Raw genomic sequence first — 18,548 nt, 5'->3', positions numbered from 1 at the left:
CCCAAGCTGCTTAGGTAGCTCCACGCTACTTAGGTAGCGCCATGTCCCTTAGGTAGCACCACGCTGCCTAGGTGGCACCATGTTCCTTAGCGCCATGCTGTTTAGGTAGTGCCATGCTGCCTCGCTGGTGCCACGTTCCTTAGGTAACGCCACGCTGCTTAGCTGGCGCCATATTCCTTAGGTAGCGCCACATTCCTTAGGTAGCGCCATGTTCCTTAGGTAGCGCCACGCTACTTAGGCTCCGCTCAGCACCGAGGTTGCCGTCAGTGCCATGACTGTAGTAACCTCTGAAGCAGCCGCACGCGCCCTGCTTTCGATGTGTGGCTGCTCCTTTCCTCCAGTGTCCTCTGCACAACCTCAGTGATGCTTTTTAAGGAAATGATCTGGGTCACCCATTTCATTCCTTTCTGCTAGTGCTCCTACACTGAGTCTCTGTGTACTTCTCAGGAAAATGTGCACTTTTGTTATGCCTAAGAAGCAAGAATCTGATTCTCTTTCTATCTTTACAGAGACTAGCATAAATTTACAGCATTTACTGGTCTGCTGCGTCTCCAGCAGGTCAAGGGAGGGTATCCCCGCCCCTCTACTCAGCCCTGGTGAGGCCACATCTGGAGAACTGTGTCCAGTTCTGGGCCCTGCAGTACAAGAGGGATGTGGAGCTGCTGGAGAGAGTCCAGCGCAGGGCTACGAGGATGATCAGGGGCCTGGAACATCTGCCCTATGAGGAGAGGCTGAGGGAGCTGGGCCTGTTCAGCCTGGAGAAGAGAAGGCTGAGAGGGGACCTGAGCAGTGTCTAGAAGTACCTCAAGGGAGGCAGTGAGGAGGATGGGGCGGCCTCTTTTCACTGGTGGCCACTGACAGAACTAGAGGTAATGGCCACAAACTGAAGCACCAAAAGTTCCACAGGAACTTAAGGAAAAATTTCTTCCCAGTGAGGGTGCCAGAGCCCTGGAACAGGCTGCCCAGAGAGGTTGTGGAGTCTCCTTCTCTGGAGATCTTCAAACCCGCTTGGACGCAGCCCTGTGCCACGTGCTCTAGGTGACCCTGCGTGTGCAGGGGTTGGACTAGATGATCTCTAGAGGCCCCTTCTAGCCTTAAAGATTCCACGATTCTATGATTCTACTTAATGGTTTTAACTGGTAAAGAAACTTACAGGAATACTCTCTCAGATGTTAGGAGAGAAAGACTGGGATTCCAGAGCTGGATTTTGGAGCAGTTGTGGGAGAGTAACACAGGCCTGGACTATAAAGAAATGTGTTCCATGCACAAGAATAATTCTTTAATGTGCAAGAAAAAACAGTGAGGGGCAGAGACCTCCCCAAGGGAACCTGACACCCAGGAGTCACTTCTTTGCTTTCCTGGTGATTTTCAAGTGGAACAGCTGCAGGGTCACGGATGAGAAGGCCCTGGTTCAAACTAATTTAGAAGTGACATTGCTGACTTTAATTTGTTTAAAAACTGGGTAGAGCTCCTCACCTCAAAAAGTGTCTTGTTATGTCTGCAACACATAATAATTTTCACTAAAGATGTGATTTCATATTCCCTTGTACAGAGTAAAGCATTTAATGTGGATCTCCTGTGTCCTACATAAGAGTGAATGAGGTATCTGTGCCATGACAATCTTATTAACCAAGTCATTATATATATATATATATATATGTCTTTTGGAAGCTATTTGTTGCAAAACTGTCTAAACAAAGTTTCTTCTCTCATTTATTTCAGGTTCTACAGTGGAGAGTACAACAAGAGGAGGCTGCTAAACTAGAAGCTGCTTTAGCTACCAGAAGAAAACAAAAGAAAGATGAAAAAGAAAGGGTACAGAGAGAACAGGAGAGGATTCGGAGAGCACAGGAGAAAGAGAAAGTATGAGAAATGTATTTTGGGGGGTGTTAATGAGTATAATTATCTTTAAAATCTTTAGCTGATCTCACTACCTTATATTCTTGTACACAGTCTTTAGTGTTAGTACAGATATTAGAAAATGGAGTTTTGCTACTGTCTGATTTAGCTTGAAAGCTGAGTGCTCTTCTGTACTTTGTTATGTTTCCACAAGAATGAGGTACACAAAGACGTAAGGTTAGTGACTATCCCAAAAGCACAGAAAAACAGTGCAGTGGCTCTGCTGGATTTCTGGCACGTACAGATTTGTGCTTTTTCAGTGATGTGGCAGAGAGGACTGAAGGCTTCCAGTGCTGCAGCTGAGGGTGCTGCAATGCAGCAAATGAGCCCTACGTGCATCGTCTGCGAGGCCGGGCCGCACGGGGCGCCACAAGGACCGTGTCGGGGGCCTGGAACACGGTGATAATCTCAGGATATCCGAGACACCCGTTACATCATCCTGACTGCTGCTTGGATGGCTACTTGCGAAATGGCTTTGATTCATCAAAGCCATTTGAAGCCAGGATTTCATCGTAACAGAAAATTGGAAATTCACCACAGTACTTTTAGAAAATCAGTGCTTTTAGAAAATCAGTTTTGTGTCACATATTTGCTGTATTTCCGTTTTATTTTAACAATATGCCACTAATCCAGAAATTTTTACTATTAAAGTTATAGTTTTTGTTTTTTCCCCTGAAATCTTGCTTGCTTAGAGTATAACTCATCTGTAGAATATTTGTTAAGAATGCATAATTATTTCTGGAAAAAATAAGCAAGAGTAGAAGATGAGTTCTTATCAATTTATTATTGCTGATGGATAAGCAATCCCTTTTACATTCATGAGACGCTGCATGTTAAAATGCTTGCGAGAATGGTCACTAAGGATTGTGTTCTTACAACATGCTTGTTTGTTAGAAGCAGAGTTAAGTAAATAAGGCTGAACTGTTCCAAATAGAGTACTTTCATAATGCAGTGAAAGCTTAAGTGATGTCAGTATGTCTCACACCTCAGAAGGTCTGTATAAAGAACAGAGCTCAGTCTGAGTTTATGTTGTCATGTTTTCTCTTTAGCCTTTGTCGTCTTATCTTTATTTACCTGTCATGTCCCTTGGTAACATATGGTAGTGGGAGCAAACAAATACTGACAGTAGCAAAGTGTGAGCAATTAGATTCCCTAGAAACAGAGAGATTCTCGTTTCAGTAGAGGTATCTATTGCAGTAATAATCTTTGCAGAAAAAAAAAATGACACTATCCATATTTGCTTAAGGTGCTACCAAAACACTAATGAGAGCCGAAAAAATTCATAGCAAAGCAAAATAAATGACTTGTGTAATATACCTCCTTGGAATACTCTGCAGGCTGGTGTAATTGATTTCCTTAGCAGAAGAGTGAAAATAAAATTCTACATTACTTGGAATTTCCTTATCAATCTTTATAGTATTCAAGTTTCCTTTCCTTGCTTTGTCCAATGAAACGTGTCTTTTTGTCATGTCAAACACGTGGAGGGCAGAAGTCCTTGCTGCATTCTGTATTCCAGATGGCAGTTTTGTACAGCATTAGAATTTGTTTATAGCAACAATTCTGCAAGAAGCTCATGATCGAAAGTAAAGATGCTGAAGACTTGCTCTGCGGATAGACTGTTGTCTGCTCATTATTTCTCATTGCTGCAAGTCTCCAGAGCCAGCATTTGAAAAGCAGCTTGATTGCAAATTGATTTTGATTTGTGAGCTCCATGTTCTTGTTTGTGACTACATTCACATACTGGATGTATCCACTTTTCTCCTTCACCTGAAGATTTTGCTCTTTTGGAGTGGTCACCTGGCTTTGTTCCTCCTCTGCAGTTTATTTTCAATATCCAATATAGGTTCTTGGCAGAGCACACTCCTTCTGTCAAAATACACTAAATTACACAGTTAAGAAAATTATAACTAGTTACAATTAATTGGCAATAACTCAGTTTCAAGAGATGTTATTCTTTCCTTCAAGATAGGCAGAGTGGTTTTGCTTTCCATTGGAATCAGGAAATTCAGAGGGGTGGACCTCATGAAGCCTGCAGGCCAACACTGTGCCCACAGCAGGTTCAGCTATGAGGGCAGAGCAAGTAACTCAAGGCTTTATACCTATATATTTAGTTTGATTTCTTTATTCTTTATTTTATTTTGTTTATCATTGTATTATTCAAAATCTTGTGACTTCATGCGTGCATTTTCAGGCAAATCCTATGTCAGGCCTTTTTTCCTTGAATTGAGCAGTACTATGCCTAAGTTGCATGAACTTGTTGTAGACCTCAGTTAGCATTTTTGGCACAAAGTGCTATTAAAATACCCAAGGGAGTTTTTCAAGGTTATGCAGATGTGCACAGTATTACAAAATTATGCTGTGTGTTTTATTTTGTTTTTCTCTTCTCAATGGCATATTGTTTTCTGTAGCTGTTCTTGGTTGCTATGTGTTGTTGCTCTTAGAGGCTGGATATGAGGTTATAAAGTAAGTTAAAGACACAGGTTACTGAGGCGCTTTGCCGTGCTCTCCTGTGTGAGAGCTGTCGGTGCGGATGGACGCGCTGGGCCTGGCGTGCGCCTGCTGACGGGGTCGTGCTGTTGCTGTTACTTACGCACTGCTGTTACACAAAGACGTTGGCCTTAGTGAGAGCCCTCCTGGCGCTCAGCAGCTCTAGGGCCTGCAGTTAGTGCAGCTGCAGCCTGGCTGCATGTCACCCGGTCCCTCGTCCGCGTGCAGCACGGGCAGGGAACCCCGCTGCGTTGCTGCTGGATTGGGTTGCGGGAAGCGCCCTGAGCCGCACGGCTCCTGCTCCTCTCCTACCCGCGCCTAAACGGGGAAGCCGAGTTCCTGTGACGAGGAAGGCAGTGCAAGGGTGACGCTGGATGTGAGTATGCTGCAGCCAGTGCTGACCTTGCATCACAGCCTAGGTATTGATGTACTTAATACAGCATCAGATCTGCTGTTACGCTTCTCAGGAGCAGCCCTGCTGGCACAGCTGCAGCAGCTGGCACAGGATCGCTTGTCAGACACGGGGTTGACACCTGCCCGTTTGGGCCACCCTGTTGACAGCAGAGGCTGTCCCCAGCTCTGCACGGCCCGTGTCGCCTGCCCGCAGCGCTGCTGCAGCCGCTCGTGCATCCCGGCGCGCCGGGGGCTGCGGAGGTTCCTGACAGATTCCTGAAGTCACCTCTTCAAAGACGAGGAGCAGATTCTTGTGCCTGTGTCTAAAAGCGCGTTCTTGGCCTGCCACTGGTTAGTGGTTGTGAGGTTAGCTCAAGGCACCATTCAAATCTCAGGGAAGGGATCACTCGATTTTTGGTTTTAAGGTGGAGTTTGTAATTTATGTGATGGCAAAGTGGGAATAATAATTTGCTACCAATTCCGCCTGTTTATCTTTGCAGAACAGCTCTGGCTTTAGGAATTGAATCTCACGGAATTTGTTCCAATGCAAAATTCTATGTTTCCCTTGGCCAGTTTTCACTTTAAATCCTGATTCCTCTTTTTGCATCAGTAGAGGTTCCTGTTTCCAGATAAGCTTCCCTGCTCGGGTCTCCCACTCTTGCTGCAGCTGCTGTTCACCCGCGGTTTTGGGAAGGCTGCAGAGCTCCCCGCTGCCTTTTCCCGTTCCCGGCGAGCTCCCCGTCAGCCCCGTTTCGGCCGCCGGGCCGCGCTGGCCTGGCCGCACGCGTTGGAGCGCAACGGGCCGTTTGCTCAGGGGACGTTCCCTGCAGCGGCGAGGGAAGGTCGTGCTGGAGCGCGGGAGCTGCCCGGGCACAGGCCCAGGCGCCCGTGGCCTCGTGTGGCCGTTCCTGTTCCTGCGGTTCCACAGCCTCTTAGGCGGCTCCTAGTGCGTTTTCCGTTAACATACACCGTTCTAAAATATAGGTATTGTTATAGGAAGGTAAACTTGGCAATTTCTATAACTTAATACTTTTGTTAACTTGTTTGGTCTCACTGCCTTAGCTTATGAATGACTATTGTTTTGTTTACTGTGTTTGCTCAAACTTAGGTGAAAAAATACTGGGCAGAAAAACAGCTCAAGCAGCAAGAACAGGAAGAGAAGTATATACAGCATCTGGAAGAATTAAGAAAATTAATGACAGAACAAGCAATTAAAGACAGAGAAAGGTAAAATAAATTAAATGTGAATAACTATACATCAGTAGGAACTTTCTGTAATCTAATTTGTTCTGATCTCCCAACCTTCTAAATTAGAATAAATTGAGATAAGTATTTTTTTCCCCTGTCTGGCAATTACCCCACTCTGTATACACAGGTTGCATTGTATCCTGGAAGAATGTATTTGTTAGTTTGAATTAAATCACAACAATGAAAATCTTAGATCTCTGTAAACCATAGGCTGCTGCAAACATAGGAAGGTGCACACACTAAACCGACTCTCCATGAGGTTTTTATTCTAGTTGAGTAAAAGGACCTTCTGCCTTCTTTTAGCCAAATTATCTGTAGTCAGGTTTCTTTGAGACAGAGGTGAGAGCAGTTCATGGAGCACGTACAGCTTCAAAGTTATCAAATACTTTTTTAGAAGATCTTAAATTATACATCCAAATTTTGAGACATTCAAACTATGGAGTATTCAGACCTTAATCCTGGCACAGTTATTGCATCTTACTTGCTTTATGAGTCCTCATGGTTGTTGGTATCCAATATGATACTCCAGAAAGTGTGAAGAGCATTGCCTGGAGACTGTAGATGCTCCTGACTCCTCTGGTGTCATTTAGGACTTCCACCTATTCCCACTGGAAGCCTTCCCAGGGCCTTGTTGCAGCGTATGGCCTTCAGGGACCCACGGAAGAAACACTTGACTTCAGAAGGGAGTGTAATTGTATATATTCCCCCATCACACAGAGGAACAGAACAGCTGTGTATGGAGCTTGTCTATAGTTGCTCTCCTCGTGAAGACCAATCAGAGATTTACTGTTTTAGCATAGAGAGACCCACCAAACTGCATAGGCCAAAACGTAATCAAAATAGGATAGAGCACAATTAAAAGACTAAACATGGCTTAATCATTCTGTGGGAAACACTACCTGGATCTTATTTTATGATACTTTGCTTAATGCTAGGATGTAAATGTCTGTGTCCTTATGCTGTAGATATATGTATGGCTTTCTTTTTAATATACCTGCAATGATTTAAGATCAGTTCATTGTCTTCATCTGAAGTTGAAAGAGCAAGATCTGTTTATATTTTTCAGCAATAACTGATTTTTCACTTAGGTTTCAAGTGCTTTTCAAATGCTCTGAATATTGATATTGAGTAAAGATATTTCCCTGAAAAGTCAAGGTTCTAAAATATTGTGATATGAATCTTGGAATACTGCCATTCATTGCTTTTGGTTTAAGCTCTATCTAAATAGCCAGTATAATTACATTTAATAACCATTACTGAATGGAACTGTGCTTGAAACAAAGCAGCATTTTGTGCAGAAGAGACCAAAACAGGATTAATTTGGAAACGTCTTCATATGCTAGACGGGATGTTATTCTGATAAGCTTTAGCTACTCTCAAACCTCTTCAGAGCTGTTAGATATTGTTGCTTTATCTTTTGTAAACAGGGCATTTGATCTTGTCATTTGAGACTCTGATTGATGTCATTCCACTTATTTTTTTCTCTGTTTCCTTTTATATGTATATAATCTTAGAATTCATCTTTCTAATTCTTCTGTTTTATACCATTTTTATCTGCTGAAGTCTTCCATTGAAGTAGTTTATCTTTTATTTAAACTGGAAGTTTTGATTTTTTTGAAAAAAAAAAACTATTTTGAGAATCTTTTCTTTTGTTTTATTTTTCCCAGCACCTCATTTTTTGTCCTCTAAAGCCTTTATCATTAACTATATTGAAGCCTCAGGGCAAATTATCTTCACTGATCTGTTCTCAATTTCCCTTTCGTTTAGTAATTTTGTGGTCAGTCATTAGTTCCGCTTAAAAGATAAATTTATCAGAGTAAATCCAAACTCATCAAGGATACGCATCTGCTTAGCCTTATGATTTGCTGAAACAAGGCCATCAACTTGCAAATGTATGGAAAACTGAGCTGGAACTCTGGTGACTTTAATGTTGCTACATATAATTTTGAGCCTCTCTCTTTCTGTTCCAAAACTTCAGCTGCCGAAGGCTGGTGCCAGGTCAGGCTCTGCTCGGGTGGGACTCAGGGCAGTTGTGCTTCCACCAGCCGGACCTCGCAGTGCTGCTGCTGCGTCCCCGCGGCACAGGGCTCTCGTCGCGCTCTCGTCCATCTTCCCTACGCCGTGGCCGTTCAAAGGAAAAGAATAAAGGGGAATATGGAACTTTCCTGCATTAACAGAGGAGTTTAATCAGAACTCTGTACAGTTTAAACTTAAATGAATATTTATTATTAACTTTTGCTCAAATATGCATTCAAGGTATTGCAATCTGCAGAGACTCAGTACTCACAATAGATCAGAACAGGTTCTTATGTGTGTTTGGTACCCCCATATTTGGCACCCATACCTGAAAATTTTGAACTCTAATTCACTGACTATATGGAAATGGGAATCAAATAATTTGCAAATGTTTTTGAGCATTATTTTAGGTTTGCAGAACATTTTGGAAAGGCAGATGTGAGGGCTGTGCCTCTGAAAAAGATGTTATCATTATTCAAAATGTGGATCTGTAGTCGTGCGCTTTATAAGTTTTCCATAAAAAGGAGATCACGTTCATTTTAGTAAGAATCCAGTCATCAAAGACATGCTTGTAGCCCTGGTCAGTTTGGTTGTGTATTATCGTTATACGCTTAATTGTAATAGAAAGCAACAAAACGCAGCCCCTCCAGGTGTGGATTCCTGCAACGAGCACAGCAGTGTGTGCTGCCCAACTCCGTTCTCCGAGCCCTCCGTGAGCAGGACCCGCGCTCCCCGGCTCCGCGCGCGTTGGGAACAAGCCAAGAGCCGCCGGAGGCTCCTCTTCAGCTGCGGCGTCGGCGGGAGCTGGAGGAGCCGCCAGGGACCGGCTCCTGCCGGGAGCCCGCGGCTCCCACCCGCAGCAGCGGTGCCAAGAAAACGCGGGTGGCTGCAGGCTGTGGAAAACAGGGTGCTCTTGCTTGGGCCACACGTGCTCGCAGCACAGCCAGATCCCCGTGGAAAGATGGTGGCAGAGAGCTCCAAAAATCTCAGGAGCTGCCCCTTGGCGTGGTGAGCAAGCCCCGCAGCACACACGTGTGCACAAATGGCTGAGCTTTCAGCAGAACTGGTCAGGAAAGATTGCTCTGCATCTGCGTGCGGCACCGTGCCCTACATGTGGGCGATGCTCTTGTCTCGTGGTCACGAGTGACAGAAAGCACAGGGAAAGGGCACAGGTCGTCGCGGGGTGCCCCTGCAGGCTGCCGTGAGTCGGGAGAGCTGCCGTGCGGTAGCAAACACGGCTCGCTGTTGGTGGAGATTGCTAATTCTCGGAAATTAGATACATAATTATTTGAAATTATTTAGAGCTTTTCATCTCCAAAGCCTTTACAAGCATTAACCAAAAGGGGCAGAAAGGAGTTGCCGTTGGGTACTGCGGTGCCCCGAGTATGCGGCATCTTGGCAGATGCGTTGCCCTGCGTTCTGGGAGACGTGCCGGCCGAACGAGGTCGGTGCGCAGCGGCAGCAAGTCCCGCGCGGCTCCGGCTTGGCCTCCCCAGCACCGCCGCGCTGGAGAGCTGAGCGTGAGGCACGAGGGCAGGGCAGCACCGCTGCTCTGCTCCACAACACTGCAGGCTTTGGGGATAGGGAAGAGACTTCTGCATGCAGGGGCTGACCGTTCCAAGAACAAGATATGGCCTGGAGAGTACATAGAAACTGGGATAGATCCAATAAGATAGTGAAAAATGGTCTCTTGTTTTCCTGAATTGCTTCTAAACTGAAGATAAAATCGAGCAATCAAGTTAATAAAAACCCTTATTATTACAGAGTCCCTCTGGTGCTCTGTTTAGTCAGGTCTCTCCTGGTAATTGCAAGACACCAGATAACCAGTTACGACCAGATCAAAGCAAAGAATTAAAGGCACCTGGAACTGGATGTACATGAATTTGAAGTGACTAAGACCGAAGCCACTAAGTCACTGAATTTTTTGATCCCTTAATAGCCGTCTAACAATGGAGACATTTAACTGGCTAACTGAACAGATGGGAGCGCTTCATTTCTTGGCCTGCAAGTGCCGGGCGGCTGCAGTTTCACACTGTGCACGAGGCAGCCCGAGCTGCGGCCACCCCCTGCCTGAACCCCGGGGGCTTCAGGTTAAGGTCCCCTGACATCTTGATCCAGCAAAAGACGCTGAGAAGATGGAGTTGAGCCCAGACCACGATAAGCAGCGTTACCAGCACCGAAACGGGAGAGGGGGAGGCGACTGCGCGCTGATTTCTCTGTTCCCGGCACAGTGTCCGTTCTGCGTTAGCTTTTCTATGTATTTTCTATGTGTCTGTGAACTTTTATCAGGTATTGCTCTTTAAGTGCAGAATGGGCTATTCTACAGCAATGTCCCTTAAACAAAAAAAATATATATTTTGCATTAATGTTGCAGGGCAAGAATTAAATTGGCATGAAATTGTGCAGCTACTTTCCCTCACTACCTACGTGGAACGCGCTGGCACCGCTCCGTTCTTCGCTGCATGGGAGAGGTTTGCCAGTGTTAGCCCAGCACCTGTGCAGCTGCCAGTCCTGGCCCTGCGTTCAGAGCTGGCGTGGGAAGAGAGCAGGAAAAGGAGAGCTGTCCGCAGGGATTCTAACTCAGTGCCCATTAGAAATAGAATAATAGTGACTGTGCCAGAGCTGAAAGAATCGGGAAAACCCATGGAAAATTAAAAGCTGTCGGGACAGTTGGAGGTGCCGGTGGAGCTGTGTCCCGCAGAAATCTGGCAAGCTTGTCCTGGAGGTGCCGGCCGTGCCGGGGAGTGCTGGGAGCGGCCCCGCGGCCGCGAGCGCCATCCGGGGAAAACCAACGCTCTCGCGTCGGAGCGCGACGTTCTTAACTGCCACTGAACTCCATAATAGTCATGGTAGCTCGTTTCTTCCTACTGAATATTTATGAGAGAGTGTCTGAAAGGCGAGTTTTAATGAAATTGTGCTTATCAAAAATGACATAAGCGTGTACCCACAATACTTCAGAGGGTAGCTCTACTGGAACTAATCAGCAAAGCTCTTTTTTTTCAGCTGTTGATTTATTAAAATTATTACTTACTGTGGTACTTAAGGTCAAACCTGAGTATTCAAACATTTTAATTTTAAGTTTTGTATAAAATTAAGTTTACTTTGAAGAAAGACTAGCTAAAATATAGTATAATAATAATAGTATATATATATTATATATATATATATATAATATAGTATAGTGAAAAAAGTAACAAGTATATTTGGATGTGACACTGAAATCAAAGCTCAAGTAAACATTTAAAATCAAGTATGAAAATATTGGCAGGATGTTCTAAGCTAGAAATAGGTTGTGCAACTGGGAATGTACTCACAAGGCCTCTGCCTTCCCTGAATGTGGATTTCAAGGTGCTGCCATTGCCCTCTGAGAGTGAGAGTTAAAGTTTTTATCCAGATTGGCCTTGGCCTCTGCAGTGCAGACGGGACAACGACCTCCTTAGGAAAGGGTGGTCACCCCATGGCTCACCCTTCTGTGAGCAACAAGCGCGTCTGCAGGATGCTCAGTCCTGGTGCTGCCCTTGCCTGCCAGTCTGTGACTTTCATTATTATTTGCACCTGTTCTGAAATAGGGCAATATCATAAAATGTTTCTGTTTGGATTTGTGTGCTCCTTCCATGGGTGTGAACATGCCTGAAGTCGAGACCGAGCGTTCGAGACTGGGTCCAGATGTGTGGGGCTCAGTTCCCTTTCTTGGTAACTTACAAAAGGTCCCAAGGCACTGGGTGGTGTATCTGTTTACTTTAGAAGAAATACTGCAGTGCAGCGAGCTTGAGCAGAGTGAAGGCCTTGCAATGCAATACAAATTTAATTTGTCATCTTTTAGAAAAAGAAAAAAATTGTCTTTTTTATTAAAATCTCTTCAAGTAAAAAGCTGATTAGGTTCTTTCCCTGGACCAAAATTACCTCTGAACATGATTGTTGTGAACATTCATCTGCCTAAGTAACAAGCTGGAAGTGCCCTGGGCTGAACCACCCTCTGGAGACACTCTTGTCCTGGTGACTGTTGCTGGATTGCGGATGCCGTGGTCTCTTGTAGCTGCCAACACCACTGCACATTTAGTCGCAATTTTTGCAATTTATAGCACAAGTCATATAGTCCTTTGAGCTTACTATAATTATGAGAATAGTAAAATAAAAATACGCAGGTTTTATTGCAGTTGAAGCAGCAATTCCTTCTCCATTGCCCTAAGGGCCAGGAGAAGCCTGAAGGCGGGAGGAAGGAGGCCCGGGGTACCGTGTGGGCAGGGATGCTCTGCAGGACCCAGGGGCGCCCTGCGGAGGCAGAGCCGGCTGCTCCGTGGGCACGGGGAGGCAGCGGGAGAGGCAGGGGCACCGGGGGCTCCAAACGTGCTCTGTGCCTGCACGAGGGTTGCCAGCAGAGGTAAGGCTGTGGGTCCAGGAAAAAAGCATATTTTGCACATCCCTCCGCTGTGTTTCCTTCCTGAAGAAGGATGTGATGTTCAGGTTCTGCTTGCTTCTTCCACTACCAAGGTTGGGAGGGATTCGTTTCTTTTATATGAAAGGGTTATGGGACTGAGTTTTGCTGCCACTCACCGATGTCAGAGAGCATTAAATCTTGGCAAAGAGAATAGGGAAAAAATGAGTAATGGGACTATAAATAATGCTAAGGAAAAGCTGGGTTCTAGTAATGAAATCTGAAAGGTTAGCCAACTTATAAATAAATAAAGCATTTCTTTTTCTAGATATTTTGATGAACCAACCCAATACTTATTAGGTGGATCTGGAAAATATCAGACTAACTAGTTTTTAAACTGCAACGTGGTAATGGAAATTCCAAGTGAACGTGGAGCGATGCTGCAACGTCTGTGTGTTTGCTGTGGCGCAGGGTGAAGCTGAGACGGGCGCTGCTGGCCGGGCGCCGGCTGCAGAGGAAGGAGCTGGCCCGCCGGGAAGGCCTCGCGGAGCAGGAGCGGCGGCGGCGCCTCGAGGCGCTGCGGCAGCAGGTGCTGGTATTTCCTGGTTGCAGTGTTGTCACACACAGTAAAGATACAGACATTCCCTGTCACACCGCGTGAAAGATAAAAAGAACTATCTATCAAAAGCCAATAAATGAAGAAGCCAAAATGCAGTTTAGGTCTGACATTAACATTAATTCTGTCATGTTAGAGATCTCGGGTGCTTTGTAACTTTGACAAGAGGAACATTATGATGTTAAATTGCACTGCAGAAGCTGCTACTATTTGAAAATGGATAGATAATAATTTTTCTGGTTTTTTTTCTCTTTGTATTTACTTTTTGTTTGCATAACTTTGTATTTGCTATTTGTTTCTCTTTATATTTTCTTTTTTTTTTTTTGTCTTAAGTCTTCGTTGAGTCTCACTCACAATTTATGAGTAATTTAAATACTTTTAAATTCTGAAAATTTACCGACCTTGGACTAGAAGTCCTCAAGGAGACAAACTTAAGTCTCTGAAACTTCTGCACCTCACTTTAAAACAAGCATGTAGAAAAGCTGCCAAGTTTTACCAACGTAAATCCACTGTTAATTTTTTTCTGTTGCTAGCTTTTGAAGCAGTAATGCTCCCTTAATATATATTTTTGCATGTAGTCTCCTTGTTTTAACTCCAAAGAGCACAAGGGAGAACCTGGAGTTCAGATTCCTTGCACTCTGGGAAGCGCAGGCAGTAGGTACGGCCGAAGGGCAGTATGGCGAGGGAAAAGGTGCGTTCCGAGAGCTTTTGGGTTGGGATAAGTGAAGCGTCTCTAGCGGGGCAGCGCTCTCGTCGGGATTACCATTACCCACAGTTAAAATACAGTATTTGACACAGCCTTGACCTCACCTCCGCCCTGCGCTTTGCTCGGGATTAGCGGCGCGGGGCCGAGCGTGCGCCAACGAAATTCCTCTGTGATCCCCTGCGGACTCTTGCCCGCAAGGGCTTCGGCTGCAGCGTTTGGGTCTGCAGCGTCAGGAGGGAAGGACGCAAGAGCTCGATCTCCTGCGGAGAGCGAGGCAAGAGACAAACCTCAGGCATCCCTGGGCTGAGTTCCAGTCTTTCTTTAAATGCTCTAATTCAGGTTCATTTGCAGTAAATAATCATTTATTTTTAAAAATCTGATTCAGTTAAATATTTTGTTGTAAGAATAGTATCGATTTTAGGCCTTACTAAGAAGAATTGTGTTAGGTCTTTTTTAAGTTATTGCATTGGGTTTTGCATCATATTTCATGAGCGGCAGCAGTGTTGGTGGATCTGTTCATCTCTCCTGACTAATCCACCTCTCTTATCGAGGCACAAATACTTTAGAGCTGCCTTTGACCAGAACTGTGTAATTTTGCATCATTATTTTTCCTAACCAATATGTCTTTATGTTTCGCACTGATAAAATATTCCTCCATGAAATATATGCTTCTCACTTTTATGAGGAAAAAAGTGAGGTCTTTAGAAAAGTTACCTAGTTTGTGGATTTTGAAACCCTGTAAATATAAAGAAAACATATTAAATAGGAGTATGAAAAAGTAGTTTTCATCCAATTTCACATTTCAGTTGGCATACCCCAACTATCCTCATGAATCTTGCTGTATTTTCCAAAGTAGTATTTGCCTATATTTACATGTTTTAACCAGTGAAACTGTGCAATGAAAACAGCGCCTCAACCTGCGCGTGCAGACCCGGCGGGGGCAGCGCGGCGCCCGGGAGCGTCTCCGACGCCGTTTGCACCAGGCAGAGCCGGGCTGTTCCCGCCGGGCTGTTCCCGTTCCCGCCGGGCTGCCGGGGTTGCTGGCGGCAGCGCTGCCCTGGCTCTCCCGCTGGCCGCCCTGGCTCTCCCGCTGGCCGCCCTGGCTCTCCCGCTGGCCGCCGCGGCGCGCAGGCCGCTCCAGGCACTGCCCGCCCGTGCTCACCCCGGCAGAAACAACCGATGGGGGCAGAAACAACCGCGCTCCGTGAGCCCAGCACAGGCAGTGGCCGTTAACGGCCACGCAGTGAGAGGCCCGGCGGGGAAGGAGGCGGCAGGACGCCGAGGGGCCGCGGCCTTGGCGCTCCGGGCTAGACTTTGTGCGGGGCGCAGCGGTGCGAGGCGCCTTCTGCGAGCCGCAGGCCCGGTAGGGCACCACGCAGCCCGGGGATGTGTTACCAATACCGACCTTTTCCCACCTTGGCTCGACACAGATAGTGAGGTGCTGCTGTTCTCACTCCGTGTATTTCAGGTTGCTGTCGTTGCAAGGCTAGATCCAGCGAGAGCGGTGTCTGATACTGTGGCATCTAGAGCGAGGATGGGCGTTGGAGCCGAAGAAGAGTTTGTCCTTCAAAAGCCGCTCTTTAGGTTGCATACGTACAACGAGCAGCAGGTAACCGGCTGTAAGAGTGCTGTGTGGTTTATTGTAGGCAAGGGTATTGCACTAGAGCTGATCCCTTTTACACTTCTATGGCATGATTCAAGAGCACGCTGCACGCACTGCAGCGCTTGAAGGGAAGCGTCCCAACATCCAGGTCCTCTGGCTCTGAGGACGCAGCCGGTGGCGGCTGTAGGACACCCAGGGAGCGTCTGCCTTGGGAGGGCTGCACAGCGCCCATCTCCCCGGGAGCCGCCGGCTCTGCCCCACTGCTGAGCCGGGCATCGGCTGGCGCTAATGGGCAAGCGCCGACGGCGGGGAGGGCAGCGGGAACGCAGGCCGCTAACATCCAGTTAAGTAGTACAGGGAGGGATTTTCTGACTCGCTATTCCACGGCATCTAAATCTGTGTTTTTGAAATTATTCCCTCCCTGGTATCTGGAGAGTGTATTTACAAAAAGAGAAATGCTATTGGTATGGGTCTATGGCATAAAAGCTTTATTATAGCATTGAATAGACTGAAATGAAATGATACCTGTAGTTAAGATGTCCAGCACTTCCCAGTATAAGACCTGTGCTAAACTGCCACATTTTAAAGCTCCTCATTTTGGTAAGAGAGACCTGCTGCAAGGGATGTAGCTTTGCTTGGCTATGGAAATTTACCCAGCTCTGAGTGATGGATAACCACTGGAAAAGTCTTAGATTGCAAATGCTCTGGAAATGCCCATCTGAGCTTGGTCCCCGAGTCTGCAGAATATTGTGCACGTTTCACCCCAACCGGTTCTTTGTTGTTGTGGTTTGTTCAACAGATCATTTCCGACCCCAGGCTCCGTGTCGAGCTAGCTCTTCGAGAAGCCGGGCTTCATAAAACTGTTTATGCAAAAGAGATTTTACCCAAAATTCCTCCGCTGAAGCTTCCAAGGAAGGACATGGAATCCACGGCTTTTAAACCATAGCGGAGGTCGCGTGTTGCGAGCTGGGGTGCGGTCTTGGCTCTTCTGTGAGCGCGGGTAATAAACAGCCCCCAGGCTGCTGGTGGCAGTGCCGGGTGTGCTCATTGCAAAGGGCGCCCGCGCTTCCCGCGTGCCCAGGGCGCAGGAGCAGAGCGGCGCGGCCGAGGGCCCAGCGCGGGGCGGCAGCTCGCGCCGAGGCCGAGCGCCCCTCCGGAGCGGACAGTGGCGAGGGCGCCGCTGGGGAGCTGCCTTCCCGCTCGCGCCGGCGCTGCCAGCCCTGCCCAGGACGGCCTCGGTCTGGCGTTTTAGGAGGGCAGCGGCCGCCCGCTCCTCGGCGCCCCTCCTCACGGTCAGAGCTGCGCCGGTGAAGGCATCCGCCGCGGCGGCACTTCGCCAGCCCGCCCCGCCGTGCGGGGGGCTCTGCGGTTCTACCGGCCGGGTGCACTGGGCAGGTGTACCCTGCGTTTGTATCATACAGTTGTACGGTACAGTCGTACAGGTCGGTTGTACCATAGAGTTGTACTGTACAGTTGTACCGTGCAGTCGTACCGGTCAGTCGTACCATACAGTTGTACCGTACAGTTGTACCGTACAGTCGTACCGGTCAGTCGTACCATACAGTTGTACCGTACAGTCGTACCGGTCAGTCGTACTCGTCAGCGGTACCGCCGGGCAGCGCCGCGGAGCCCGTCCGTGGTGCCCCTCTCCACAGCAGGCCGGGACGTCTGAGCCCAAGAGACGCCCACGGTCCGGTAAGTGCCTCTGTAACTGGCCACATAAATACAAAATAGCCATGCACAACAGTCACTTTAGGCTGTTACGGTATATAAATGTGTCCCACATAACTTTCATGCCAGGTTGCTTGAGAATTTGATATTTTTAATTATAAAATTCTTGTTATCATGAATACTTCTATTATTCCTTGATTATTGTAAGAAGAAACTTCACTTTTATCTGTATTTGGAAACCAATTTAGTGCATCATGTTTACTGCAAAGCAATCACCCAAACAATTTCATATTGCAAATTAGTCTTTCAGAATAAACTATCAAATTAGAAATAACATTTCAGCTCTGAGGTCTCTACTTTGCAGCTGAAAACTACTGAATACGATTCACTTAAATGAAAGGGAAATTGGTGTCATTTGACATTCCAAGGGATTTTGTTTTCAAATGCGGGTAACAGGGTACAGGCAGCGGGTTGGCCGCGGCTCCCGGGGAGGGCAGGCCCGGGCCCCTCGCAGGCTGCGGCGGGAGCTTCCTGCACGGGGCTGCAGGGGGTTCCCCGGCTCGGGAGCCGCCGGCGGAGGTGCCGCACGGGGCGGGCAGCGCCGCCTCCTCCTCCACAGGACACCGGGACACTTTAACTTGTAGGAAAGGATTTTTACGAAGCTGTTGTTTTTGTAGCTGTCTGCAGACACACGTATGACGCTGTTGCGTGCAGCGGTGTTTAGAGCTCAGGGGCGCTGCGGGGGCCGCGCACCGCGGAAGGCTCCCGGCGGGGGCGGGGCCTGGGGCGGGGGGCGGAGCTCGCCCTGTGGGCGGGGGGCGGGGCCTGGGGCGGGGGGCGGAGCTCGCCGTGTGGGCGGGGACGGGCGCCCCGCGTCCCCGGCGCCCTCGCGGCCTCCGTACCCGGCGCGCCCGAGCCCCCCCGCTGCGATCTCGGCGCGGCCCCGCCCCTCGCCTGGTCACGGGACGCGCGGCGGGCGGAAGTGACGCGCGGGCGGGCGGCGCGGGCGGCCATTAGTGGGCGGGGCCGGCGGCGCGGCCCCTCCCGCCTCGCGCTCCCGCCGCCGCCGCCGCGGCCCTTTGTGCGTGTCCGCGGGCCCCGCCGCGCCGGCAGCGCCGCCCATGGGGAGCGCGCGGCCCTAGCGCCGCGCCGGGAGGAGGTGAGTGCGGCCCCAGCGCCGCGCCGGAACCGGCCGCGCTGCAGGGGGGCGCCGCGGCCTCGAGCCCGGCCCGGGCCCGCCCGCGGGCGCTGCCGGGGGCCGCGGGTCCGGCCCGCTCCGCCGCCGCGGCCCCTGTGCGCCGGGGAGGGGCGGCCGCCGGGAGCGCGGGGAGCTGGGGCGGCCGCGGCTGCTCCCGTGTGGAACCTCCGTGCAGCCGCCCTGGGGACAAGGGCTGCGTTGAGCTCCCGGGAGGGATTCCTCTCCCCGGGCCCGTAGGTGCTGCGGCTTTTGTGGTGCGCGCCGCGGTGCCTGCCGCGGGGCTCGGCCTCCCCGTGGGAGCGCTCTGCGGGTGGCGTTCGCTGTGCGGGGCTGCAG

General features: G+C 48.6%; 1 protein-coding gene across 1 annotated transcript in view; it reads left to right on the top strand.

The window, feature by feature from the left end:
* Window positions 1-16,290, top strand: part of CCDC148 (coiled-coil domain containing 148) — a 42,734-nt gene extending 26,444 nt beyond the window's left edge. The window contains exons 10-14 of the mRNA XM_088519810.1: window positions 1,723-1,863; window positions 5,888-6,006; window positions 12,890-13,007; window positions 15,209-15,349; window positions 16,143-16,290. Coding sequence (XP_088375936.1) covers window positions 1,723-1,863; window positions 5,888-6,006; window positions 12,890-13,007; window positions 15,209-15,349; window positions 16,143-16,289 — 666 coding nt within the window. The 3' untranslated portion in view covers window position 16,290. The remainder of the gene's footprint in view (window positions 1-1,722; window positions 1,864-5,887; window positions 6,007-12,889; window positions 13,008-15,208; window positions 15,350-16,142) is intronic.
* The last annotated feature ends 2,258 nt before the right edge of the window (window positions 16,291-18,548 follow it).

This window comes from Tinamus guttatus, unplaced genomic scaffold, assembly GCF_059628265.1.
Source record: "Tinamus guttatus ecotype Peru unplaced genomic scaffold, ASM5962826v1 Tinamus_guttatus_pri_ptg000073l, whole genome shotgun sequence".
Taxonomy (NCBI): Eukaryota; Metazoa; Chordata; class Aves; order Tinamiformes; family Tinamidae; genus Tinamus; species Tinamus guttatus.
The sequence above is the reverse complement of the archived record's forward strand: the minus strand, read 5'-3'. Positions and strand labels throughout refer to the sequence as shown.